This window comes from Heloderma suspectum, chromosome 2 (assembly GCF_057233095.1).
Source record: "Heloderma suspectum isolate Gila_16-S chromosome 2, 16-S_ref, whole genome shotgun sequence".
Lineage (NCBI taxonomy): Eukaryota > Metazoa > Chordata > Lepidosauria > Squamata > Helodermatidae > Heloderma > Heloderma suspectum.
The window spans coordinates 166,548,405-166,576,065 of NC_139459.1; the positions used below are offsets into that span (position 1 = coordinate 166,548,405).

The 27,661-nt window shown below is 47.3% G+C and overlaps 3 protein-coding genes across 5 annotated transcripts in view; 1 reads left to right on the top strand and 2 right to left on the bottom strand.

Annotated features, from left to right (window-relative positions):
• The first annotated feature begins 4,396 nt into the window (after nucleotides 1-4,396).
• Nucleotides 4,397-4,789, top strand: PSPN (persephin). The gene has a single exon (XM_084835792.1). It carries the CDS (start codon nucleotides 4,397-4,399, stop codon nucleotides 4,787-4,789), a length of 393 nt encoding a protein of 130 aa, XP_084691918.1.
• Nucleotides 4,790-5,307: 518 nt separating this feature from the next.
• On the bottom strand, nucleotides 5,308-13,791 carry ALKBH7 (alkB homolog 7, RNA demethylase). The gene is made up of 4 exons (XM_084835790.1): nucleotides 13,536-13,791; nucleotides 10,894-11,067; nucleotides 8,567-8,691; nucleotides 5,308-7,180 (listed from the first exon to the last, which is right to left on the bottom strand). Exons 1-4 carry the CDS (start codon nucleotides 13,776-13,778, stop codon nucleotides 7,045-7,047), a joined length of 678 nt encoding a protein of 225 aa, XP_084691916.1. The 5' UTR covers nucleotides 13,779-13,791; the 3' UTR covers nucleotides 5,308-7,044.
• Nucleotides 13,792-16,241: 2,450 nt separating this feature from the next.
• The window catches only part of LOC146353139 (afadin- and alpha-actinin-binding protein-like), a 32,816-nt gene continuing 21,396 nt past the window's right edge, over nucleotides 16,242-27,661 (bottom strand). For 2 of the 3 annotated variants that reach the window (XM_084835793.1, XM_084835794.1), the window contains 4 exons: nucleotides 26,522-26,695; nucleotides 25,634-25,760; nucleotides 23,360-23,534; nucleotides 16,242-17,395 (listed from right to left, as the gene is read on the bottom strand). In XM_084835793.1, coding sequence (XP_084691919.1) covers nucleotides 17,266-17,395; nucleotides 23,360-23,534; nucleotides 25,634-25,760; nucleotides 26,522-26,695 — 606 coding nt within the window. In that variant the 3' untranslated portion in view covers nucleotides 16,242-17,265. Of the gene's footprint in view, nucleotides 17,501-23,359; nucleotides 23,535-25,633; nucleotides 25,761-26,521; nucleotides 26,696-27,661 lie in introns of all 3 variants that reach the window. The other variant, XM_084835795.1, reaches the window with a different exon arrangement.

A 27,661-nucleotide genomic window follows, 5' to 3' on the forward strand; every position in this document is an offset into this window, starting at 1 on the left:
TGCAGCACAACTGTTGTGCGGCGGCGCCATTGTATTGGAGTGGCACTGAACAGTCCTCACAGGGCTCCAGAAAGACCTGTGATGAAGGCCGCCAGGGGCTCCGAGAGTCTAAGGATAGCAAAGGCCTAACCCTTTAGCATACTGGCTCGGGTGGAGGGGGAAAACAGTTTGTTGGAGCATCAGCAGGGCCTGGCTTAGCGAAGGGCAGACCTGGAAGCCAGACAGCGTTTCGATCAGTGTTGAGATGCTCTTGCACAAGAGGCAGAGTGGCGAGAGCTACCTTCACATTACTGATCACCCACGGAGCTCCCTTCGAGGCAGACACTCCATCTTGGACCTCACTAGGTTGTTGCGAGGATAAAATGGCTGGAGAGATGGGGGCAGAGCCATGTGTGCTGTCCTGAGCCCCTTGGAAGGATGAAAATCTGAAGAGTCAGTCATTGAAAACTCGTTGCTCTGACCCAAGGTTTCTTCTACTCAAGCAGAAGAAACACTGCTAGCAATGAGGCTGCCTGGGGGGGCCTGTGCAGGAGAGGGGGTGGCAACATTTTGGAAGCAGTAGCAGATGGAAGCACGAGGATCTCCTGCTGCTTGATAAGAAGTGGCAGGTGAACCAAGGATGGAGGAGGACCTCAGAGAAGAAATCTCAGGGGCAGAGGGAGGGAGGAAGAAAGAAAGAAAGAAAAGCAAGGGGTGGGGGTGCCCTGGGCATGGGTAGTATGCTGCGGGGGGCGGGGGTGGTGTGAGCGTAAGGAGAAGTTGGGGATGCCCAGGTTGGGTGGGCTGCCCCAGACTCCAGTGCCAGGAGAAGTATGACCAAAGCATGATTGAAGCATGTACCTAGGATGCCCCTCAGGCCAGCCCTGAGGCACTTTGGCATCCTAAGCAAGCTATTAAGTCATGGGCTTCTACCTGCCTTATCAGCGTGCCTAACCGGGGCTGCAGTGGCTTAGTGGTTAAGATGCTGAACTGCAGACTGGAAGGTCAGCAGGACAGCAGTTCGAGACCTGAGTGCTGTGTGACGGAGTGAGCTCCCGTCTTCAGTCCCAGCTTCTGCCAACCTAGCAGTTCGAAAGCAAGAAATTGCAAGTAGATAAATAGGTACCACTTCAGCGGGAAAGGTAATAGCGTTCCGTGCTCCTCGGTGTTCAGTCATGCCGGCCACATGACCACGGAAGCGTCTTCAGACAGTGCTGGCTCTTCGGCTTAGAAATGGAGATGAGCACCATACCCTAGAGTCGGACACGACTGGTTGGGGACACCTTTACCTTTAACCGGTGAGCAGGTCAGGTCTCCATCTGCCCTTCTGCTGTCACAGACCTTGACTACACGAGCCTTCCCCTTTCAGACACCAGGAAAGCTACACTGCAGACTTAAATGGGTTTAATGGGTATGGACACTCCCTGGGGAATCCTGGGAACTACAGATCTCTGAGAAGGACTAGGAATCTCCAGCAGAGAATTCACAGCAAGTTGCAACTTGAAGGGGTGGGTGGCAGAGGGAGTCACAGAGGCTATAGGGACACAGCAGGGTGATAAAGCTGTGCTGCAAATAGACTCTCTCATGTGCTTGTGGGGCGGGAGAGGCTTATTTTTTAAACAAACTCATGTTCAGCAGAAACACAGTGCTTTGGGGTTGGGACCCGGTAGAGCTGTCTTCCCCAACCTGGCGCCCTCCAGATGTTTTGAACATCAGTTCCCATCATCCCCAGCCAGTATGGCCAATGGTCACAAATGCTGGGAGTTGGACTGTAAAACATCCAGAGGGCACCAAGTTGGGGAAGGCAGCTGTAGCGCTGCCTCTGCCAACATGGCACTCTCCAGATGTATTTGACTAAAACTCCCACCATCCCGTCAACGTCTGGACAACACACCTGGAAGGCACTCGGTTGGGGATGTCTGTCCTACAGAGGCGTGGAAGTGCTTGACACAGAGGGAAAGAAACTGGCTTCCCCTTAACGCCACCTCCCCTGCCACTTGCTTTGTGGGTGTTCTTAATTTGGTGAGTGTGGGATGATGCTGGGTATCGATGTTCCCAGCTAGGAATAATCAGATCCATCGCACATGCGGAATAAAGACCTGGCGGTTGCACGATGCCACAGCTGGCTTTGCATGTAGTGTTTTACTGACAGCACCACTGGCTGAGCTGTTTGACTACTGTGGAGCTGATGCAGCACGGTGGGAAAGCATCACCTTGACATGACAACCGCAGAACCAGCCCAACCACGCACAATAGGGATGGGGAACGCATGGCCCTCCAGATGTTGTTGGACTGCAACTCCTAGCCAGCATGGCCAATGGTGAGGAATGATGGGAGCTGCAATCCAACATCTGGAGCGCCATATGTTCCTCTTCCCTGACATACAAAGCCTGGGAGGAGGTGCAAGTCTGTTTTTTAAAGTAACAGGGGTGCATGGATCAAAGGCACTGAACCTTCCTCTCTACCCATGGTTCACCTCCTCACAGCCCTTCTCTCCAGGCACTTTTCCCCAGGACCTGGGTGAAACAAATGTACTTTGGGAGAAGGGCCACAAGGTTGCAAGCACGGGAGCAGAGAGCGTTCAGCTTCCTTTCATTTTAAGAATTGGATCTCCCCCCACCCCTTGTTCTACATGATTGGAGCAGCTCCATGCTTAAATACTTGGAAGGGCTGTCATCATGCCTGATTTGGTGCTTGGGGTATGAGCTATGACTTCCTCCTCCCACCCCGTTTAAATCTCACCTCAGCCTAAAACTCACTAGGTAGCCTCCTTAGGCAAGCCAGTCTTCTCTCAGCTGCCTCCCCCCTGCCCCCCAACACATAGAATAATGGCATAATAATACCAGCCTACTTTGTAAGACAATTATACAAAATAGAGGGATTATAGAAAGTGCTTTGGAAACTTGAAAACCTGCTCCTGCCCTCTGTTCTTGCATTTGCCTCAAGGCCAAGCGACACATGATACTGGAGATCCATGAGAGGATCCCAGCACCTTTTTGAAGTTTAAACAAGCTACCGGGGTAGGGGTAAGGCAGCAGTGCTTGGGCAGGGGAGGTGAATGTGACGTGGCTGCCAAAAAGGCAAAGGCAATTTTATGTTGCATCGATCCACAGAATCCAGTTTCTAAATCACGGGAAGTGAAAGTTCCACTCTACTCTGCACTGGTCAGGCATCACCTCAAATACCATGTCCAGTTCTGGAAACCACGTTTTAAGAAGGATTCAGATAAATTGGAACATGTCCAGAGAAGGGTCACAAAGATGATCGAGGACTAGAAACAAAGTCCAACTGGGTATGTTTAGCTTGGAGAGGAGAAGACTAAGGGCAGGATAGCACTTTTCAAGTACCAAAAGGGTTGCCACACTGAAGAAGGCTGCAACCTGTTCTCTATCATCCAAGATTGTAGCACACAAAATAACAGGCTTAAGTTACAGGAGATTTTCGTTGAACATCAGGAAAAACTTCCTAAGGGGCAGAGTAGTCGGACAATGGAACCAGCTGCCAAGGGAGGTGGAGGTCTCTCTGTCCCTGGAGGTATTCAAGCAGAGACTGGACAGCCATCTGTCAGGGATGCTTTATACTGAGCAGGGGGTTAGACTCTATGGCCCAAATGGCCCCTTACAACTCTATGACCTTTTCTTTAGCACCATTTTCCAGATCAAATCCTCTCCCCCGCATCCCAACTTGGGAGTAAGTCTTCTGGGATGGAAAAAGCCAAATATTTGCATTGTGCCTCTCTTTTTTCTACAGCAAGGCCATTAGTAGCTTCAAGGGTGGGGGGTGTTCAATCAGGAAACTGCCAAGAAGGAACATTCCCACTTCCAGTGGTGCTGCCCTGAGTCCATTTATCTCCCCTACCCGCCAAACCTGGCTGCTTTTATGCTTAAAATAAAAAAGGCATCACATGTAATTTAGCCTTCAATAGCTAATGGGACAAGCCCTGTAGAAATGCAAGCTTAAGTCTCCATCTCACAATCTCCTGTAGTTCTATATGGCGTAATCTGCACACATAACACCCTTTCTTTTGGTCTTCCCAGAGCTGGGCGGAGGGTTTTACCAACTGAGCTGTCCCCTTCCTCATTTTGCCATTATTACATGAAGGGGCCACTTCAGCCATCACATCTTGGATACCATTCAAAGCAGCAGAATGGTGTGTGTGTGTGTGTGTGTGTGTGAATCCATTGGGCACAATCTACTGGGAAACTCCCCTTTTCAACAAGCATCAGCGACCCCACTTCCATTTGGGGTCTCAGAAAGCAGCAGCTGTGACCCCCACATTCCATTTAGAGCATGAGTCCACCAATGGCTACTCCAAGCCATCCCTGCTCCAACAGGAGGACAAGCAGAAAGGTGCCGCTTCTCCGTGCCATTCTTCCTCACTCTCATTTCAGAAACACGGACCTCCAAAGGAGTGTTGATGAATACTGCAGGCCTCCAGAACAGCCGAATCAGCCTCCCAGCTAGATCCCAGCCTGGCCCAGCCAGGAGCCGCCCAAAGCGGCACACGTGGGAAAGGCGTGAGGAGCAAGAGTGCCGTCTACAAAGCTTGCTGGTTCGCATCAAGGACCTGGGCCTGGGCTACAACTCCGAGGAGACCATCCTCTTCAAGTACTGCAGTGGGAGCTGCCCCAAGGCCCGCAGCAACCACGAGTTGACGCTCTCCATTCTGCTGCAGAAGACCGAGATCCCAGCCTTGGGGGAGCCCTGCTGTCGGCCCACACACTACGAGAACGTGGCCTTTCTGGATGACAGCCACCAGTGGCATGAGGTGGAGCAGCTCTCAGCCTCGGCCTGCAGCTGTGTGGGCTGATGCCCCAGCAAGGAGGGGGAAACAGATGCAGACACTCGTGGGGCAGCAGCAAAGCATGGTCCCAGCCCTAGTTGTAGAAAAAGCCCCCTTTATATTGGTCCCAACCCGGTCCTTGGCTCCAAAATGAGGAGCAACTTGTAGCAAAGGTGCTCCACCCTGGGATGCCAAGGGCACTTGCATCTCCCCAATTCAAGTGCAAAGCAATCCCTCAGCATGACTCCCAACTAGGGAGAGGCAAGGGGGCTTTTCTGAGCACTCTCATAGCCCCCCAATCACCCACCCACAATCCACTTCACTTTACAAACAAACAAGCTGCTGATTTGACTGAATCCTGTCTGAATCAGGCCTGAATAAGGTTCGGGCAGCACTGTGAGGCCTGAGCAATTTGAGCTATTTATGGATTATTTCTAAGTTATTTAATTTATTTCTTCCCGGAACAGGAGGAGGGGCTGGCATTTGCACTACCCCTTGCGCAATTTGAGCTCCCCATTTTTTGTTCCTAATTTATTCACCTATTTCTCCTGATAGAGGGCTGAGTTTATTAGTCGCAGACTCATATTAAGAATGGATAACTGACATGTACATACTTGTGCCAATACAATAAAAACCAAGCAAGGACATACACAGAGTCTCCAGTTCTGGGGTTTGGGTCACTTGCTGGGGGAAGAGGGTCTTTGCTAGCTTCATAGTAGGAAGGAGTGGATCCTCCCTCTCTGTGAGCCAGACAATGCCAGATAAAGAAAAGCAATATGTAATGAATGACAATAGCATTATTATTAACCACCAAAGTCATATTAAGCACCATGCAAGGATCAAGTCAGAAACTGGCTCTGGCAGCAAGGCTACACTCTAAAGAAAAGACACATGGATTAAAAATGAAAAGCGTTTCTCAATCAGCCCAACAGCACAAGCAACGTGGGCCCCTTTCTGTTTAGCAAATTTGCGTGCAGCAGAGAGATTTTTTTTTTAAGAGATGAAAAGGAGAAAGACAGTAAAACAGGTACAGGGGGGAAACGAGAAAGATGGGCCATACACAGTAAGCAATTAAAAATGGGTCCCTTGCTGAAGGTTGGTCCCAGGTCGGAAATAGTGAAAGACAGGTGGTCTAGGCCCAATCTTTCTCCAAATTCTCTCCCATCCCAATTAATTCAAGGACCAGGTGAGCACTATCTGTTTTCCCCACTCCTCAATGCTCTCTTTTCAAAGCCAAGATAGCCTTTCCTTGGTCTCCATTTCTATGTTTCAATTGCTTGCTGCCTTCCTAGATATTTGGTGCTGCAGGTCAGCAGTGGAGATTTCCTTTTAACTATTTCCACTCTTTGCACAGCCAACACAGTCAGCACCAATGCTAATTTGGATACCCCGAATTAGGCTAATTTGGATACCCTGAATTAGCTTTACCACTGAATTACTTTTAGATTATACAAATACTAAGGTTGCCATTGAGGAGCTCATGACACTTCCTCACAGCACCCATTTTGAGGGACACAACTCAGAAAATAGAGCCCATTCTGTGAGAAAACGCAAAATTCAAGTGTTTCACGGATCAGATGAAATGAGGAAATCTTTGCCATCCCAGATGCTGTCAGAACATTTATAGACATACAGCACTGCACGTAGTTTAGTCTCTGTTCACATCTGTGAGCCACAAAGGCCTAGCTGTTCGATTCAATTTCACAACTCAACTTCAGTGAGAGAGGTCATGACCCTCCACTGAGCGGCCTTTGTTGAGCTCACTAATTTGAGACAGCCTGTGTAATGATGAATACAGGGCAGAGGAGAGTGCTGCGATGTTTGAAGAAACAGGCACAGGCACTTTTAAGAGAATGTAAGACCTTTGCTGAATGGATTCCCCTCCTCCCCACTGGACACAGCTTTACACTCCAATCATATTAATTTTAACCCTGGCTGCTGCAACAGAGATCACAGAAGAAGCATCAACTTTTTATTTCCTGAGATCAACAGTACTTTTGTTAAGGACTATCAGGGTCCATTTCCCCAACTCTTTGTCGGGCTTCCCTCCCCCTGTCTGTTAAGAGCAAGTAGCAGGAATACCTCCTTAGATCTTGAACATCCTCAGACTCCTTCTAGTGCATGGAGGAGAAATGCCACCCCTATATCTTGGCCACAAAACGGAGTCCCATGGAACAACAGGCCAGAGCAACCATTTCAGGAGCAGCTCCACGTCTATCAGATGAGTAGCCTAAATTCCAACTGGATAAAATTGTCAGCCTCTACAGTCCCAACTTGCAATTCTATGATGAATCAGACGGCAAGGGCAGGTTTCGGCAGATGACTGAGATCCTTCGCTCCCGGGGCACCTTCCTTCCGTCGAAAAAGGATTCCTCATCTTTAAGGATCTCATGAGTGAATTCATAACGAGCTGGTCCTCTTCACCCAAAGAAGAAGTGACACAAGATACAGGTGCATTACCATAACTTGGAATAAATCTTGTTCCAAGCAGAACAGAGACATCACAAGCCACACAATCAGAGGCAAGCAAGAAGTCTAGTACTAAGACTCAGGTATTTCATGTATGGGTTCTTTCCGTAGTCTTCAGAAGACCTCCAGTTCCATTTTCAGACACTGACTGGAGAGGTACAACTTACAGTTACACACTGCATATACAGCAGTGTATATCCCACACCACTTCATATATATGAGAGCTAGGGCTCTTCATAAATTCTTGTAAGGTATTAGACTGGTTCAGATATAATGGGAAACCAATTTCCTGCTTCATGAATGAGCCTTGGGCTCATGAATTTCCCTCTCCCCTCCTCTTGAGCAGCTGCGAGGAGGAGACTGGAAGCTTCCAGTTTTAAACAAAACTGCTCCATCACAAAATCAGAGAACTATGGCTTGTTAGAACAACCCAGGATCTGAAACCAGTTTAATCCTGGTTTGTTTTATCAAACTAAGCTCCCCGAGCATAGGTGTAACAGGGAACTTGGCTTTGTTTAAAAACAGAGAGTGGATGCTTCTGATCTCTTCTTGCAACCGCACAAGAGAATAGGAGAGGAGGGAATAGAGAATAGGAGGGAGCACATGAGCCCAAGGCTCATGCAGGCTCATTCACATAACAGGAAACTACAGCTCTCTGTTAGGTCCAAACCAGCCCGTTATTCCTTCAGACAATGCATGATTAACTTATGGCAGCCTTCCCCAATGTGGTGCCCTACAAATGTTTTGGAGTAGAACTCCCATCAACCCCAGCCAGCATGGTCAATGGTCAGGGATGATGGAAACCGGAGAGCACCAGGTTGGGAAAGGTTGACTTATGCTACAAAGTATGGTAATGGCAAAAAGGAGAAAGACAGGTCTATCAATGTCTTTTAACTATAATGCCCAGATGTATCCCTCCCATTCAGTGCCACTATGCCTCTAAGAAACAGATGCAGACAACTGCCATTAATAGAATACTACATTAGATAGATTTCTGATCCGATCCAGCAGAAGGTAGGACTTGTGTTCTTAATAGTTAGAACTCAGGGTGTGTGCGATATGTCTGAAAGCCGAGACTGATACTAGGAAGGAAGTGTATTTTAGGGGGTAGTGGTGGAAGGACTTCACGGAGATATAGGTGTATCAATGGCTACTAGCCATGGTAACTAAATGGAACTCCATGTACAGAGCAGTGTACCTCTGTTAAAAAAAAAAAAGCAGTGTAACAACATGACTTTCTCAGAGGCATTTGGGTAGCCACTGTTAGAATCAGAATGCTGGGCTAGATGGACCCTTGGTCTCATCTAACCAAGCAATTCTTACGTTGCTTATTACCTGAGGATGTAGAGAGATCGGCGCTCCAGCAGCAGATCCAGCCAGTCCTGTGGATTCTGTTCACTGACCAGACGCATCACGCTCGAGGAGAGCAGGGAAAGGCCTGCAATGGTGCAGCCACAGAACTAGAAGATGGAAATGTAAAAATTGTGAGGCAAAAATGGTATGATTTTGGTCATTTCCTAATCACAGCTCAACCTAATACCAGGATATCAAGTGTGCCAAAGCCCCATCCAGCAACTGGACAGTCATCCTTTAGCAGCCCTTTAGCATCACCCAGAAAAACCACCACCAGTGATCATCACAAGGATTCAGGAACAAATGAAATTCACACTAGGACCAAGACTTCAAGCACATATTTTTCAAAACCTGGACTGGGCTTTTGTGTTGTCAAAAAGTATTGAACTCAGGGGTTTACTTCTGAATAGATATATACCGGATTGCACGACAAGTGGGTTTTTTATAGCACAACCCTTCATAGGCAACAGTTGTCATCAGCTGCAAAATAAATTCTCATCAGAAAGCTGAGGCCAGAGGGGAAAAGATAGGCCCAGTTCTCACTGAGATGGCAAATTGGTGTTTAGATTGTACCATTTGAGACTGCAAGTGGAAGCTTACATGACTGAATCCTCCACCATGGATAACAATTCTCTGCACGCAGAAAACTAGCATGTCAGGAAGGCTAGGCTGGAACCCTTCTCCCTCACATGCTAGTATTTTATGTGCAGATAATTGTTTTGTATGAAGGAGCACTCAATCATACGAGCCACCCCTTTCCAAACCTGGCGCTCTCCAGATGTGTTGGACTACAATTCCCATCATCCCCAGCCAGGACGGCCAGAGAGCACCAGGTTGAAGGAGGCTAATGTTAGCCTCTGTCTACACTCTCAAATGTTACAGTGCAAAGACAGTTTACTACCTCAGTGAGAACTATAAGTGTCTAAGAGCCCACAGCGTTTTGCGGATGTGTGTGTAGCAACAAAAAGGCAATTGCTCTTCTTGAGAAAGGCAACTTGACCTCAGGACCAGATAATTACTGGAGTCTTGCACCCCCACCCTGGGAATAACCTTCCCATTTATGGTGTCTTTGCGGAATCTCCCCTTCCACACCTATACCCGCTTCAACTACTGCTGCCTTGCAGACATTTTACTGGGGCAAAGAGAAGAGGAACAATCCCACATTACTGTTGCTAGGCAAAACAAATCCATACAAACTTAAGAACTGCATATCAGATCAAGGATCCTTTCAGTCCAGCCTTCTATTTCCCATACTGGCCAGTTGGACACCCCGGGAAGTCCACCAACAGGCATGAAGGCAACAGCCCTCCCTCAGAGTTTGCCTCCCACCCCACAGCAGTTACCTAACAGCTGTGTGGACCTATCCTCCTCCGTGAACTAAAAAACCTTTCAATGCTATCTTAGCCAGTGGCCATCACCGCACTTTTGTGGCATGCATTTCATAAGCTGATTACATGTTGTGCGAGTAAGTGCTTTCTTTCATCTGCAAATCAATCTACTCAATAAATCAAATCTATTTAATTGAGAAATCCTGAGTTATGGTTAGTGGGAGAAAAAATGCTCTCCATCCACTTTTTCTACACCATGAAGTCCATTAGAACTGACTGGCTGGGAATGGAAGGAGGCAACAGCACCAGCCCAGCCACCTACTATTTCTTGAAGGGCTGGTGCCTGTCTGGCATATGCCCATTTGCTTACCCTGGGAGACCAGCTTTGCTCCTCCGAGAGAGAGAGAGAGACCAGCCCGCTAACAGCTGACTCCCAGTAGGAAGTCCCTCCTATTAGGCAGTTACCACACCCCCAATTTTCTACAGCCAAAAGGCCCCTATAGTACAGATGTCCCCCAAAAGCAGAGACCCCATCTTATTCCCTGCCAAGAGAGTCCCCCTAATAATATTCAATAATACAGGTAAAAAAGAAAGATGTCTTTCAAGGAAATCAACATTAGACAGCTAGCCATTTCCTTCTGTTATAAAATTTCACAGGACCAGTAAAATACTTGTATTTATTAATTAATTTAGGGTGCAATCTTATGTTTAGACAGAAAAAAGTCCTACAATTCACGACATTCCCCAACCAGCAGGCATTGGGTTACACCCTTAATTTATTTCTTAGCCACTTTTCAAGGCCAATCTTTTTTTCAATAAAAGGTGGGTTTTTAAAAATTGACCCTATTTCTTTTGCAATAAATCACCTACATGCAACAAGTTACAGGGTGTTGGAGTCTCTGCCTGGTTATCAGAGTTCTACTCGGGGAAGGGGGGAATGCAGTTGCAAGGGAGTACTTTCAAGCCCTTCTAAACTGTTACCTTGACACTGTCTACATGAGGCTTTATGTACCCAGTTTTATCCAAATCCAAGACATGGACTTGAGTGAGCTGTGGCACTTCTGGGGGAAAAGCTGCATCCCGGACCCTTTGCAAGATCTCATGATTCTCCTTGCTCCAATGTGATTTTTCTGTCTCACGGTACTTATGAATAGCCTGCAGGAGAGGAAAAGGAAAAAGAGATATTACGATCTAGAAAAGGAGATGAGACAGCCATCTACAGCTCTGGCCCAGTTCACACAGCATTAAGTGGTGACCTGCATGTGTGAATGAGCCATCACCGATCAAACACCACAGACAATTCTTTCCTATCGCCTCAAACACAATGCTTTTCAAATGGCATCAACTCAGACATCAAATACTGAATAATCATGGGATGTAACATGTATTTGAGTCAACCCCAAGACCATATTTGGAAGAATTAATCTTGACTCACAAGCTGTATGGACAGATGGTGCCAGGCCGCTATACAAAGTATAAAAACAGCAGCAAAAAATTATTTCAAGTTAAAATGCCATTTACTTGATGGCTTCCACATATGAATGGGGGAATCACAGATTTAATGCCACAATCAGAACTTACTTCGTATCACCGCAAACACTATGCTTTTTTACACATTAATCTGCCAGTTCAGATTTAGTTCATACAAATAAAGACGTAACTCAAATTGATCTAATTTATTTTTTGAATCTGCATACCACCGGTCAGAATTTCCAGAATGGTTCACATTAAAAAGGATAGGATAACAATAAATACATAATAAAACAGTAACAGCAGCATAAAGATTTTTCAAGTTAAAATTTAATTCACTTAATGAAATATTAACTTGCAGCTGAAATGTGTGAAGCAAATCCATGAAAAAGCCCTGCTTTTGAGGCAACATGAAAATGCGAAATCTGGCAAGAATCAAGTGATGAAGATGCATGTGTGAACAGGCTCATAGTTTCAGCCTCTCAGGTGTGTATTCTATTTTCACAATGTAAACAAATTACTTGCTTTATCCAGGTTGATCAGCTTTTTGTCAAAAAGGCAAGAAGGGACAGTAAAGCTGCCCTGCTGGATTAGACAAAACACCTAACATCCTGTTTCCTAGAGTGGCCAACCAGAACCCCCTGGGAAGGCCACAAGCAGGACATGAACACAGGCACAACAGCCTGTGTTCCCCAGTAACTGGTATTCTAAGGCATACTGCCCCAGAACCTGGAGGTAGCATATAGCCAACATGTCAAGCCACTGACAGCTTTATCCAGCATCCTAATGCTAACGGTGGCTAGCCAGATACCTCAGAGAAACTCAGTGGCACGGCACAAAGGCAAGGGACTGTAACACAGACGTAGAGCACATGCCTTTAACACAGACGGTCCCAGGTTCTATCCCTGGCATCTCCAGTTAAAAAAAATGATCAGGTAGTTGCAGGAGATAGGAAAGACCTCAGCCTGAGGCTTTGGAAAGTTGCTGCTAGTCAGAATAGAATAGCCAACATGGCTAGATGGGTAAATATTCTGACCCAGTATCAAGCAGCTTCCTATGTCCCAACTGTTTGTCCCCAATATCTGGTTTTGAGAGACAGTGCCTTTAAACATGGAAAGCAGTATATCCCATTTAGGTACTAAGGTTAATAGCCTTTGATAGACTTCTCCCAATATTTATCCAATCTCCCTTTACTGCTAAGTAAGGGTGCCTCCAGACAGCTCATAGTGCCACCAATTAAAAGACATTGTACAGCTATTCCATCCTTTCCTCCTTAATGGATTTTTTGTAAAAGGAAAAAAAGGGAAGCAGTGGGGGGAAACGTGGTTACAAATAGAAGACATCACCTGGACCCCCCATAAAATTATGTGAATAAGGAAGGGCAATCGCACAATAAAAGCCTTGCCTGGAAGCATCCTAAATCAGCGGCTATTGCCACATCTTGGGGGAGCAAATTCTATGTGAAGCAGAGTCGGCCCTATCATTACAGAGAGAGAATGCTACTTCAGCTGAGGATGCTATCCCATCACCAGCGTGGAATTAAGATTCAACTGCCAGTTCTGTCAAGTTCCTTAGGTGGAATGGGGGATGAACCATTTGGTTCTTCCCCTCAGACAGCAAAACGTCCTGGGCCATCCCTGGCATGAATAAGTATTTTCTGTTGCTTGGTCCAAATCTAGCGACCATCGACTTCGCTGAGTAGCCCCTCAGGTGGAGGAAGGAGAAACCCCTCCCTACTCACCTTCTCCACAATTACACCAAAGCGCCTATGCCCTAAGCCTCCATCCTGTTCCGCTTCAGTATTCCTCCTCCCTCCTTCTAAGCCAGGGGAGGGAACCTGTGGCTGTCCAGATATTGTTGGACTACAACTCCCATCATAGCTAACTACTGGGCATGCTGGCTGGGGCCGATGGGAGCCCAACATCACCTTGGGGGGCCCAGGCTCCTCACCAGCCAGCCTTCCCCGACCCGGTGGCCTCCGGGTGCGCTGAACTACAACTCCCAGCATCCCCCAGCACACCCGGAGGGCGCCGGTCGGGGAAGGCTGCTTTATGCCCCTTCCTCGTACTGAATCTGCTCGAAGCCGCCCCTCGCCTCGGCCGCCTTTCCCCAGCTGCTTGCGAAGAAGAGGCAGCCTGGCCAGGGCCACCCACCCCGTCCCAATGCTCGTCCTGGTAGCGGCGGCGGCGCAGCTGCGGCTCCAGCTCCCGAGCCAGCGATGCCTCTTCGTCCTCGCTCAGGAAGCCGGGCACCACGCAGGCGCCGCCCGCCCGCAGCCTCCGCCACAGCGCCTCGCCCGACGCCCGGGCTGCGGCTGGCAGCGGCCGCGCTTGCGCCTCCTCTCCCCCGCAGAGCGTCCGCCGCAGCCGCCGCGCAGCCGCCGCGCGCCGGTGCATGGCCGTCGGCGGCAAGACGCGAGGGGGCGAGCCCGCGGGGCATGACGGGGCCGGCCGCTGCTCGTTTGCATACTGACGCCCGCCGCTTGCGTACGTCAGGGCGGGGCGCCGCGTGGTGGCAAGGCGCGCTAGGCTGCCTGCCGGCGCGCTCCCATTCTCTGGCCAGTTGCGCTTTCGCGCGCTTTGTAGTAATCGGGATTGCTAGGTTGCTCCAGTGATTTGAATCTGGTTTAGTTTGATCTAGTTCTTATTGGTTTTTGGAGTTTGTCTCTTTTTTTTAGCTTTACATTTTATGTTACTGTTGGGCTGGATCCAGAGACTTCGGGGATTTCTACACCAGCCTAAAATCCTGCATTGAAAACGGGGCTTCCCACTTCCATTTTCAATGCAGGATCACAACTGATTCCCTCTACACGCGCTTCCTTCTCTGTAGATGGCCGTTCCCATAGCCTCATGTTTCTGTGAAGACGCATTAGGCATGCTCCAGGTTCAGCGATACTTGCCCATGGGTTCCTGCCTCTTTCTCTCCCCTTGCACATTACTGGTGGATGGGGACTGACACACGGACAGCCCCCACACCGCTCTCCCTGGGCCCCACCTCCCTCTTCCGTGCTTTTGGCCAGACCCTGCCGTTGAGCCCCTCTGCTGCTCCTGCGCTCTGCCGCCCCCCTTCGCTGCCGGTTTTGAACAGGCAGGCTGAAAATGGCGAGGAGCCAAAATGGTGCAGGAGCGGGAAGGCTGAACACCCGTCAGACCTTCGTCACCACCTTCAACATCATGACCGTGCCCCCAACAACCACACTCAGCGCTTCATTCACGCTAGGAGAGAAATACACGGGGAGGACATGGCGCTCCATTTGTGCATATCTGGAAAAATACCCCATTTTTTCCATTTGAGGAAAACACAAGATAGGTGGGAGGAAATAGTTATAATGACATCGTGTAATGGACACGCACAATTCATTGAGTGAGTAACCATGAATGCGCAGTAAACTTGAGGTGTAGCGATCCCCTTATTGCAGGCTCTTTACATGATACAACAATCATCCCAGGTATCTCCTGCACTAAATACCCTTTTGTTCCATTTTAAAATAGATCACAGATAATGAGCTATCAAATTACCCCATTGTGCTCCGCTTTAGTTCCCTCCATCAAAGGAGGAAAAGCGTGAGATCAATGACAGATAATGGAAGACTCAGCTATGGGGGAGGAGGGGGGAAGGGGTGGGGGAAAGGAAGCGCATGAAAAAGGGAGTCGTGCATTTTTACACCAGCCCCAAATCCTGCATTTAAAACGGGGCTTTCTGCTTCTGTTTTAAATGTAGGATCACAACTGACTCCCTTTACATGTGCTTCCTTTTTCCCTTCCCCTCTCCTCCTCCCCCTTATCTGAGTCTTCCATTATCTGTCATTGATCTCACGCGCCTCTTTTTGCCGCTTTAACTCTTTTGACAGAGGGAACCCAAACGGAACACATGGGGTAATTTGATAGCTCATTATCTGCGATTTATTTAAAAACGGAACAAAGGGCATTTACTGCAGCAGGGTCAGGGCAGAGTCACTGCGTCATGTAAAGAGCCCTCAAACTTTGTGAAGGAGCAATCTCAATCACAGGATAAGAGCCCGTTGTGAAGGAGCCCCCAGTGATCTTGCATTTAAAATGGAAGTGGGAAACCCCGTTTTCAATGCAGGATTTTGGGCTGGTGTAGAGATGCCCTTTGTCATATTGACAGTGGGCCCACTGAAAACAATGGGACTTGAATTAGTCATGACTAACTTAGGTACCAGTGATTTCAATTGGTCTACGCTGAATATGACGTCTCTGGATCCAACCAACGTTTATTGTAAACTACTTTGAATTTTCTTGTAAACCTCTATGGATAGTCTTGGTGAAGCCCGTTTACAATGAATAATGAAATAACAGGTAATGAAAATAAGAGAAATAGGCAATAGTGGTGAACATTTTTCCTTCATCCCACAGTAAATGCTTATTAATAAAAAATTTTTTTAAACCTAATTGCTGCTTTTCACTACTGCATTCCCTTACTACAGAAGGCCTCCTCTAGCTTTCCTTGGTATCTACCACTCTGACAACACTGACAAATGTTTTCCCATCTACTTGGGGCTCCTACACTTATCTACGTAGTACAGTCTTCCCCAACTTGGCGCTCTCCAGATTTTTGGACTACAAATCCCATCAACCCCAGCCAGCAAAGCCAACAGTCAGGAATGCAAACAGTTGTCATCCAAAACATCTGGAGAGCACCAGCTTGAAAGAGGCTGCTCTAATATTTCAGAAAATGACTGGCCAACTCCATAACCAAGTCGGTCATTAGTACTTATACAGCACAGTCAGTGTACGTAATGACTGTGTGTAAGAGGACAGGTCCCTCCCTCAAGGAGCGTACAATCTAAAATTCAACATGGGAAAACAAAGGAAAGACAGGGAAGTGGAAGCAGGGGTAAAGAGCAAAAGAATATGTAATTATTTCAGTTACATGTGCTCAGGCTTAGTTGCAGTAGGGCAAAGGAACTAGGGGGTTGGGCCAAAGGCCTGCCAGGAAAGGTGGGAGTTGAAGGAATCAAGAGAGAAGTATCACATCATTCTAGAACTCCAAACACAAAGGGCTACTTCAAACACTCCTTATATCAGTCTCCTCCAACCTGGTGTACTCCAGGTTGTTTGGACTATAGCGCTTTGGGCTACAGCTTCCATAATCTCTTACCATTGGCTGAGTTAACTGGGGCCAATGGGAGAGGTACCCCAAAGCATCTTGGCAGGCACCAGGTTAGGGAAGGCTGCTTTATATGGATCCTGATGGCCCACGCAGTTGGGCTTCAGTTCTCCCCGGCTGCACTGTGGCAGCTATGACCTACATCTCAAGAGCAATGTGGGTTGAACTCATTCTCATGGTGCCTTGACCCCACTGGTTGGGACATCAGCTGGCCTGAGGCGCCTCAAATTCAAGGACAGTCCTGGTTGCGGGCACACCACAACCCTTCCCAAAATTAGGCCACAGACCAGACATTCTTAAAAAAAAATCTTTATTATAAGGTAGGAACCTCTAAAAGAAACTTTCTCTAATCTTATGACCCCCCCCATTTGAAACTTTGAAAGATAGTAAGGATGTAGCCTAGTACCCAACTCACCCTTGTAAACGTGCAGTAGCCTTTCCCACCAGGATATTCTTAGGTAAAAGCTGGGAAAGTCATTAATATTTAAAACCTTTAGAAGCAAACTTGTTATTAGATAAACCTCAGCGGCTTCTCAATGGAGCATTTCCCAATACCGAGCTTGGTCTAGCAAGACCTTCTAGACTGGCAGTTTAATGCTGTCATCATATCTTCCTTTTAGCCCTTCCTAAGTAGAAGCAATAAATTACTTCTAGTATTCCAAATGAGGGAAGACTGTTGCTCACAATTGCTACTGAAGTTAAAGAGTTCTGCACCAACACTGTGGCTTCCTACAAGTACAATGGCTTCCTGGACTACAAGAAGCTGTCCAGGAAGTGATCCAAAAGGTCACCATGACGGTTGTCCTTCACAGGCATTTCTGTTTGGGAAGCTGTGTCTTGGCGGTTCCCCTTACTTTGGCTGAGTTGTGGGGGAGAAGATGGCCTAGAAAGAGAGAGAAAAGTGTAGGAAGATTCATGTGCCTCCATTCTTCCTTGGACCCTTCAAAATCCAAAGATCCCTCCTAACATGAGTCTTCACCAGCCCAATCTATGGACAAAGGAGTAAGATTCAATTAAAGACCTTCCACAGCAGGTGCTTTTCAAATCCAGAACCAACATTTATGCTACAGTCTTCTCTTCTCCCCACCCCCAATAGCCAATCACCCCCGCTCTCCAGCCTACATCACTTCAAGAGCCAACATGGTAGACAGACCTGGCAGGTGGCAACAGCAGACAGATCCAAGGCAAAGACGGAGACAGACACCCCTCTCTCTTGGATCATCTGGGTCTATGACATGCTCCAGAAGGCTCCTCAAAGAGAGAAACACAGCCCTCCTTTGACTGCTAGCACTGCCAGTCAATGCAGAGGGCAGTCATATCTAAAGTTGCCAGGTGCAAAGAGAGGGGGCTCCTCTACCTTTAACAGCTGTGAAAAAGAATTTCAGCAGCAGCAACCCATCATACAGGACAGGGGTGAGAAAAAGAGACCTGCTGGAATTCCCCCTTCTGCACAGTTGCTAAAGGTGCAGGAGCCCATTCTCTCTCCATTTGCATTGCAAATATGAATGTCGCCAGGATATGGTGAAAGCAGATACAGTCAGGGCCAGAAATATTGGAGCAAGGATAAGTGTTTTGGCAGTTGGCCTCTGTATACCACCACACTGAAGTTGAAAGGAAACACACCCAGATGGGAGCGAAGTCAGGACTCTCAGCTGTAATTCAAGGGGTTTGTCAAAAGTGGGGCACTAACCATTCAGGACCCCTTCATGGATCACTGCCTTGTTGTGGCGAAGGGGCTTGCATAACTCAGTGAAGCCATAAGCTATGCCGTGCAGGGCCACCCAAGACGGACAGGTCATGGCAGAGAGTTCTGACAAAATGTGGTCCACTGGAGAAGGAAATGGCAACCCACTCCAGTATTCTTGCCAAGAAAACCCCATGGAACGTATCACAAGGCTAAAAGATATGACGCCGGAAGATGAGCCCCTCAGGTCGGAAGGTGTCCAATATGCTACTGGGGAAGAGCAGAGGGTATTTCCAAGTAGCGCCAGAAAGAGTGAAGCGGCTGGGCCAAACCCGAAAGGACACTCAGCTGTGGATGTGCCTTGTGGTAAAAAGAAAATCCGATGCTGTAAAGAACAATATTGTTTAGGAACTTGGAATGTAAGATCAATGAATCAAGGTAAGCTGGAGGTGGTCAAACATGAGATGGCAAGATTGAACATTGACATCTTGGGAATCAGCGAACTAAAATGGACAGGCATGGGCGAATTTAATTCAGGTGACCATCATATCTACTATTGTGGGCAAGAATCCCTTAGAAGAAATGGAGTAGCACTCATAGTCAACAAAAGGGTGGGAAAAGCAGTACTGGGGTACAATCTTAAAAACGATAGAATGATCTCAGTACGAATCCAAGGCAAACCATTCAACATCACAGTAATTCAAGTCTAAGCCCCAACCACTGAGGCCGAAGAAGCTGAGGTTGATCGGTTCTATGAAGACCTACAACACCTTCTAGAACTAACACCAAAAAAAGATGTCCTCTTCATCATAGGGGACTGGAATGCTAAAGTAGGAAGTCAAGAAATCACCGGGATAACAGGCAGGCATGGCCTTGGTGTACAAAATGAAGCAGGACAAAAGCTAATAGAGTTTTGCCAAGAGAACATGCTGATCACAGCAAACACTCTTTTCCAACAGCACAAGAGGCGACTCTACACATGGATGTCACCAGATGGTCAATATCGAAATCAGATTGATTATGTCCTTTGCAGCCAAAAATGGAGAAGCTCCATACAGTCAGTAAAAACAAGACCTGGAGCTGACTGTGGCTCAGATCATGAGCTGCTTCTTGCAAAATTTCAGCTTAAATTGAAGAACGTCGGGAAAACCACTAAACCGTTCAGGTATGACCTAAATCATATCCCTGATGAATATACAGTGGAGGTGAGGAATAGATTTCAGGGATTAGACCTGATAGACAGAGTGCCTGAGGAACTATGGACGGAGGTCCGTAACATTGTTCAGGAGGCAGCAACTCAATCCATCCCAAAGAAAAAGAAATGCAAGAAAGCAAAGTGGCTGTCTGATGAGGCTTTACAAGTAGCTGAGGAAAGAAGGGAAGCGAAAAGCAAGGGAGAAAGGGGAAGATATACCCAACTGAATGCAGAGTTCCAGAGAATAGCAAGGAGAGACAAGAAGGCCTTCTTAAATGAACAATGCAAAGAAATCGAGGAAAACAACAGAATGGGAAAGACTAGAGATCTCTTCAAGAAAATCGGAGATCTCAAGGGAACGTTTTGTGCAAAGACGGGCATGATGAAGGACAAAGAAGGCAGGGACCTAACAGAAGCAGATGAGATTAAGAAGAGGTGGCAAGAATACACAGAAGAACTATAGAGGAAAGATCTGAATGTCCCTGATAGCCATGATAGTGCGGTCACTGAACTTGAGCCGGACATCCTAGAGAGTGAAGTCAAGTGGGCCTTAGGAAGCATTAGTAACAACAAAGCTAGCGGAGATGACAGTATTCCAGCCGAGCTATTTAAAATCCTAAAAGATGATGCTGTTAAAGTGCTGCATTCAATATGCCAACAAATCTGGAACACTCAACAGTGGCCACAAGACTGGAAAAGGTCAGTTTACATTCCAATTCCAAAGAAGGGCAATGCCAAAGAGTGTTCAAACTACCGTACAATTGCGCTCATTTCACATGCCAGCAAGGTGATGCTCAAAATCCTACAAGCTAGGCTTCAGCAGTATGCGAACCGAGAACTACCGGGAAGTACAAGCTGGGTTTAGAAGAGGCAGAGGAACTAGAGATCAGATCGCCAACATTCGCTGCATCATGGAGAAAGCAAGAGAATTCCAGAAAAACGTCTATTTCTGCTTCATTGACTACGCTAAAGCCTTTGATTGTGTGGATCACAACAAACTGTGGCAAATTCTTAAAGTGATGGGAGTACCAGACCACCTTACTTGTCTCCTGAGAAACCTGTATGAGGATCAAGAAGCAACAGTAAGAACCAGACATGGAAAAACCGATTGGTTCAAAATTGGGAAAGGAGTACGACAAGGCTGCATATTGTCACCCTGCTTATTTAACTTATATGCAGAGTCATCATGAGAAATGCCAGGTTGGATGAATCAGAGGTCGGAATTAAGATTGCTGGGAGAATTATCAACAACCTCCGATATGCAGACGATACCACCCTAATGGCAGAAAGTGAAGAGGATCTAAAGAGCCTCTTGTTGAGGGTGAAAGAGGAGAGTGCAAAAGCTGGTTTGAAACTCAACATTACAAAAACTAAGATCATGGCATCTGGCCCCATCACTTCCTGGCATATAGAAGGGGAAGAAATGGAAGCAGTGACAGATTTTACTTTCTTGGGCTCCAAGATCACCGCAGACGGTGACTGTAGCCATGAAATTAAAAGACGCTTGCTCCTTGGGAGGAAAGCTATGGCCAACCTAGACAGCATAGTAAGAAGCAGAGACATCACCTTGCCGACAAAGGTCCGTCTAATCAAAGCTATGGTTTTCCCAGTAGTAATGTATGGCTGTGAGAGCTGGACTATAAGGAAGGCTGAGCGCCGAAGAATCGATGCTTTCGAACTGTGGTGCTGGAGAAGACTCTTACGAGTCCCCTGGACTGCAAGGAGGTCAAATCAGTCCATCCTAAAGGAAATCAACCCTGAGTGCTCATTGGAAGGACAGATAATGAAGCTGAAGCTCCAATATTTTGGCCGCCTAATGCGAAGAGAAAACTCCCTGGAAAAGACCCTGATGCTGGGAAAGATTGAAGGCAAAAGGAGAAGGGGACGGCAGAGGATGAGATGGCTAGATAGCATCACGGATGCAATGAATATGAACTTGAGCACGCTCCGGGAGAGAGCACAGGACAGGAAGGCCTGGCGTGCTATGGTCCATGGGGTCACGAAGAGTCGGACACGACTGAACGACTGAACAACAACAACAACCATTCAGGAAGTACAGCCAGTGGCATACACACACCCCCATCGTTGGTGGCTCATAAGTAATGGAACAAACCAACATCATTTCAAACTGAAGGATCGCCTTTAATACCTGGATGAAAATCCTTTGCAGTCAATGACTGCCTGAAGTCTGGAACCCATGGACATGACCAAATGCTGAGTTTCCTCCCTCAAGATGCTTTGCCAGGCCTTTACTGCAGGCAGCTGCCTTCAACTGCTGCTTGTTTGTGGGTCGTTCTGCCTTCAGTCTTGTCTTCAGTAAGTGAAAAGCATGCTCTATTGGGTTGAGATCAGGTGACTGACTTGGCCATTGAAGAACATCCCACTTCTTTGCCTTGAGAAACTCTTGGGTAGCTTTTGCTGTATGTTTCGGGTCATTCTCCATCTGCAATATGGAGCGGAGTCCTATCAGTTTGGCAGCATTTGGCTGAATCTGAGCAGAAAGTATAGCCCTAGACACTTCAGAATTCATCCTGCTGCTTTTATCAGCAGTCAGGTCATCAATAAACACCAGTGACCTGGTTCCACTGGCAGCCATACATGCCCAGGCCATAACACTGCCTCCACCATGTTTGACAGATGATGTGGTATGCTTTGGATCATGAGCTGTTCCTTTCCTTCTCCATACTTTTCTCTTCCCATCATTCTGGCACAAGTTAATCTTGGTTTCATCAGTCCAAAGAATCTTATTCCACAACTGGGCAGGCTTTTTTAGGTGTTTGCTGGCAAAGGCTAATCTGGCCTTTCTGTTCTTGAGCGTTGCCAGTAGTTTGCACCTTGTTGTGAAGCCTCTGTATTTACATTCATGAAGCTGTCTCTTGACTGTAGATGTTGACAGTGACATGCCTACCTCCTCAAGAGCATTCTTGACCTGGCTAGATGTTGTGAAAGGGTTCCTATTCACCATGAGCAGAATTCTGTGGGCATCCACTTTAGTCGTCTTCTGTGGTCTTTCAGGCCTTTTGCTGTTGCCAAGCTTGCCAGTTAATTCTTTCTTTTTCAGGATGTTCCAAACTGTTGTATTGGCCACTCCCAATGCTTTTGCTATCTCTCTGATGGGTTTATTTTGTTTCCTCAGCCTAATGATGGCCTCCTTCACTCGCATGGACACCTCTTTGGACCTCATGTTTGGGGGTTCCAGTGAACAGCTACCAAATGCAAATGTAACACCCAAAACCACCTCCAGGCCTTTTATCTGCTTGATTGGTCATGCGGTACCCAGGAAAGAGGCCACACCTGGCCATGCAGCTGCTTGTCAGCCATTCGTTCCATTACTTATGAGCCACCAACGATGGGTGGGTGTGTATGCCACTGGCTGTACTTCCTGAATAGTTAGTGCCCCACTTTTGTCAAACCCCTTGAATTACAGCTGAAAGTCCTGACTTCGCTCCCATCTTGGTGTGTTTCCTTTCAACTTCAATGTGGTGGTGTACAGAGGCCAACTGCCAAAACAGTTATCCTTGTTCCAATATTTCTGGCCCTGACTGTAGATGTCCCTCTTCCTCCTGACCTAGCCCAAACCTAAGGTGTCAGAGAGAAGCTTACACAGAAACACGCCCCCCCCCCCCCGCAGCTGTCTTTAGGAAGCCACAGCTATGGATAGCTAGGTCAGCTGCAGTCAAAACAGAGAAATTAAGACAAGCTCAATATACTTATTTACCATAGACAGTATGGAACAGTAATGAGTTTTTAAAAGGTAATGCCAAGGAAAATTAAAATCTGGACACACTCCAGTGAGGCCTCTGGGCAGACACATGGCCCAGTCTGAAGAGACATGTTACCTAGACACAGTTATATAGGGGGAAATTCAACCCAGTGAGAAGGCATTCCTAAACTTGGGCTGGATCTCCATCATGAAGCCCCCCTCACCCTTGCTGCTTGACAAGACCAGGGACAAATGCCAGCCTTACCAGTGGTTTGGGAAGAGCGCCTGCTGCTTGTAACTGGCGGGACTGCTGTGGTTAGAGGCAAGCCATCTTCTTCTGAAGTGCTGTGTTGGGATGTGGCATGGAGTGATAATGACCTTCGGGTAAGGGGTGCAGATGGGTTTGGTCCACCTCATTAGCTTCGGCAAGTCTTCATGTCCTACAGCCAAGGAAAGAGAAAAGGTTAGAGGCTGAAACACCAAGGCAGCCTTCCCCAACCCAATGCCCTCCAGATAATTTGGACTACATCTCCCATCAGCCCCAGCTAGTCTGGCAGCTGGTCAGGATTGCTGGGAGTTGTAGTCTAGAACATCCCCAACAGTTTGGGGAAGTCTAACTAGGTAGGGTCTGTCCAAACGTCAAAACTGCTAAGAATGTAAGAAGACCCCTGCCGAATCAGAGCTGTGGTCAATCTTTTTCAGTGTCCTGTTTCCACCAGTGGCCAGCCAGAAGTCACCAGGAAACCCACAAAGAGGGTATGAAGGCAATAGCGCCCCCCTCTTCATTCTCTCCCCACACTCCAGCAACTGGAATTCAAAAGTACGCCGGCTATCGTAGCTATCCTCCATGAGTTTGTCTAATCTTTTAAAGACACCTAAATCAGTGGCTATCAAACCCTAACCCTACTTAGAGTAAGCCCATTAAAATGAATGGGACCTAGGGTCTACTTTAAGTAGGACTAACATTGGATACTACCCAGTGATTCCTGTAAGTTAAAACTATGTGCTGTGTGAAGAACTCTTTTTCTCACCTGAATCTACTGCCCAAATTCATTGTGTGACCCCCGACTTCAAGTATTATGCAAAGAAGATGATCCCCACTTTTTCTGCACCACACATAATGATATAAACCTCTTATAATGTCTCCACTTAGTCTCTTTTTCCCTAAACAAAAAAGTCCCAAATTGAGTTAGCCTTTCCTTCTATGGAAGGTATTTGAACCTGTTAATCATTTTGGTTGCCCTTTTCTGCCGAAAGAAAATAGAGAGGCTCTTAAAAAACTACAAAATATTAAGGGGAATGGGGATGCATTAGAAGGCAGAAGATGCTCCAATAGGATCAAACTGCTGCTATGTGAGGAAAGAAAGCAATGCAAGAGCAGCAGGCAAGGGGAAAGGAGGGAAATACAGGGTAGAGACCATGAGTAAAGGAAGCAAGAATAGGGAACTATTTATTCACTTTTCCAATGCAACAAGTGAACGGAACATTTGATCACACAGACACAGCCCTGAACAAACAAAACCCAACACCACTCACAGCTAAATCTGTTGGATGGTTGCCGGCTCACTGGCATAATCTCATTTTCTCTCTCCAAACGGTCCCAGCAGTCCTCCACAAAATATCCTCAAGTTGCAAATGGTGACAGCTTCTCTCCCACTGCCCACCACCACCCACCCCCAAATTTGACACGAGTCCCTCCACAGACACTGGGGAAAATTGCAAGAGACTTGTGCTGCTTCTTGCTTTCTCCAAAGCCCTGCACAAGATGAAAGGAGGCCTTCTTCCTTCCTGCAAGTCCTATGCACTTGGAGGAAGGGGCAGAGCTTCATTTCGTTGCATGGAAGCTTTTGCAGAAAGCAGAAGCAGCTCGTGTCTCTCATGCTGCTTCTGTCTTTAGTAGAGCCGGCCCAAAGGGAGACAGGCCCCTCCCCAGTCCTCTAGCACTTGCAAAGGACTTGGGGGAAGAGTTTAAGTGGCAACCACGAAAAGTATCTGGCTACCAAACTTAGCCAAAGCTTGTGGGCCAGTGGAGCAGTTTCCTATGGATGGGCCTTGAGGACTCCAAGAAACATGAGGCTCTGCCAGCAACACTCTGCGGCATCACTCGGAAAAATGGAAGAGGAACAAGCCACACCGACAATTTTTTGGAGACCTCCGAACAAAGACAGAGGTTTTAGATCAGTGGTAGGCAACTTCAGGAGGTCTGGGGGCAATTTTCGCCCTCCAGGACCCCTCCATGGGCCACAATCTGCCCCCCCCCAATTGTAATGAAAAGCATCAGAAGAGCTATAGAGCACCAAAAAGGTCAAAGCTAGCTTGCAAACAAGCCAGATTTGATCTTTTCAGCACTCTACAGTGTGCCAGATGCCATTTTTTTTCCTTTTTAAAAATTTCAGGGGTGGGGGTACATGTGGCCCACCTCTACTTCAGATGTATCTCCACTTTACCATTTACATATGTCCTATAGGGAACCCTGTGTGTAGCCATAGCAAAAAACACCACTGGCATGCAAAGTATGAAGCTACTCTAAGATGATGACCTTGCCCCTCCCCGACAGCCACCGGGGCAGAAAACCTCCGCTTAGGGTCACTCATCTCTAGCCTTGGCAATGAACAGAAGAATTCTTGCTTCAGGAAGAGGGCTTTCTGTTCCTCAAACTGCTTCCTCTGTTAAAGAAGATAAAAAGATAGGTTAGCTAGGCTGTACCACTTCAGGCTGTAATACTTCTACATTTAAAAAAAAATCCTCCATATAGAAAACAAGATGACCAGGAGAAGGGTTCTGCTCTAGCCTTCTTTCTCACATAAAGATGCACACTATGGACAAATTCCAGAATCCAGTTGGGCAATACCTTTGTTTGGACCAAATGTCACAAGATACCAAGAAAGCTTTTGAGTTCTTCAGAACTTATCAGGCTGGGTTGGGGCGAGAAGAGAAGAAAATGGTCTTGATGTTGAAGCTCCAAGTCCGTGTTCAGTCACCACATTAACATGGAGTAGAGGAGGTAATAGAAGACTTAACTGCATTAGTCTCTCCTCACAGATCTGCACGTTTCAGGCTACACTTAGGACTGCTGAAACAAAGAAGCTAATAATGGTTGATCCCCATTTGGATAAAATCCAGCAGTTACTCAGATCTGTCATCTTGGCTGGTCCTAACAAAAGGTGTTGCCCAACTGCAGATTTTGGAATGTTTCTTATGGACCATCATGGCTTCTTTTGCTTTTTGTGGGACTAGTGACAAAGTGTAAAACTAAGATGGTTGGGGGATTATGGGAGTTGGAATCCAACACATCTGGAGGGCACCAAGTTGGGGAAGGCCAATCTATGGGTTTCAAGGAGGCCCTGCTGCTGGCTGGCTATAAAAAAACACCCCCACAAACATGACAGCTTGGCATCAGTTCTTCCAAGAAGCAGCTGCTGCCTACCTCCCATCCCAGCCGAATGGCCGCCTCTGTGAAGTTTTCCCGTTCTGTTTCGAAGGCCTGCTTCTGTTCCCTGAACATATCCTGCTCCTCCTGCAGTCGCTGCTGTTCCTCTAGGAAGTAGGAACCCTTCAGGTGGGCTGGGAGCTCCGAGTTGGTGGCAGCAGTCAGTTGTTCCTGAAAACAAGAAAGCAGCTCCAAATTTTTGAGAGCCCTTGGGCAAGACACCCTCAGTGAGCCAGGCAGAGAGCCAGTGAGCAAGTAGGCAGTGGCATCTCCCACTCTTCCTTCTCACCAGCATCATTGTTTGGGCCAGAGGAGGCAGGTGAACAAGCAGGCTGCCATGGTGAAGAAAAGCTTGTCCTGGAGGCTTGTCAATGGGGGCCTGCTAGGGTGGGGGCCCTAGACAGCTGCCTGACCATGCCTACCCTTGATGCCAGCCCAGAGTAGACACACAGAAATGAATGGGACTTAAATTAGACAAACATTCGATACAAGCCTTTATGAGTGAGTCCTAACCCTCCCTGATAGAACTGCAGTTCCCAGGGTTCCTTGGAAGAAGGCAGGACTGTCGACCAGTTTTCAGTGTGGATGTGCCTTTTAATGGTTCAGCCACAAGAGAGAACCAAGACGTCAGGGTACAGGCCGTGGAACTTCACAAGAACATGCTACTGCTGGAGAGTAACCCGTAAAGTTAGAATAGGTTTTTCTCATTTCCCCAACAGGGCCTCCGTTCCCCAAGTAATCTCTCCAGTGCCACATTCACAAGTCCCCCCACCCCTCGTAGTGCAGCTTTGGCACTTGCTTGTCCAGTTAGGCTGGGCACATTTCAATAGGTGCAGATGAGGCCAACCATGTGCACAACCTACCCTTGCCCATCCTGGCTAATAAGAGGTGCCAGAGGAGGACTGGCCGGGTAGGTAGTGGGAGTGGTGAATGCCTCCTTACAGAAAGGTGCGGTCAGGGTAATTTTGAAAGAGGCGGTAGTGAAGCCTCTACTGAAAAGGTCTCCCTTAATCCCACCGTATTGGAGAATTTCCAGACCACCTCCTATATTCCACATTTAGGCAAGATTCTCAAGCACATGGCTGCCCTTACAGTTCCAGATTTTTCTGGATGATCTGAAATGGATCTAAATAATCC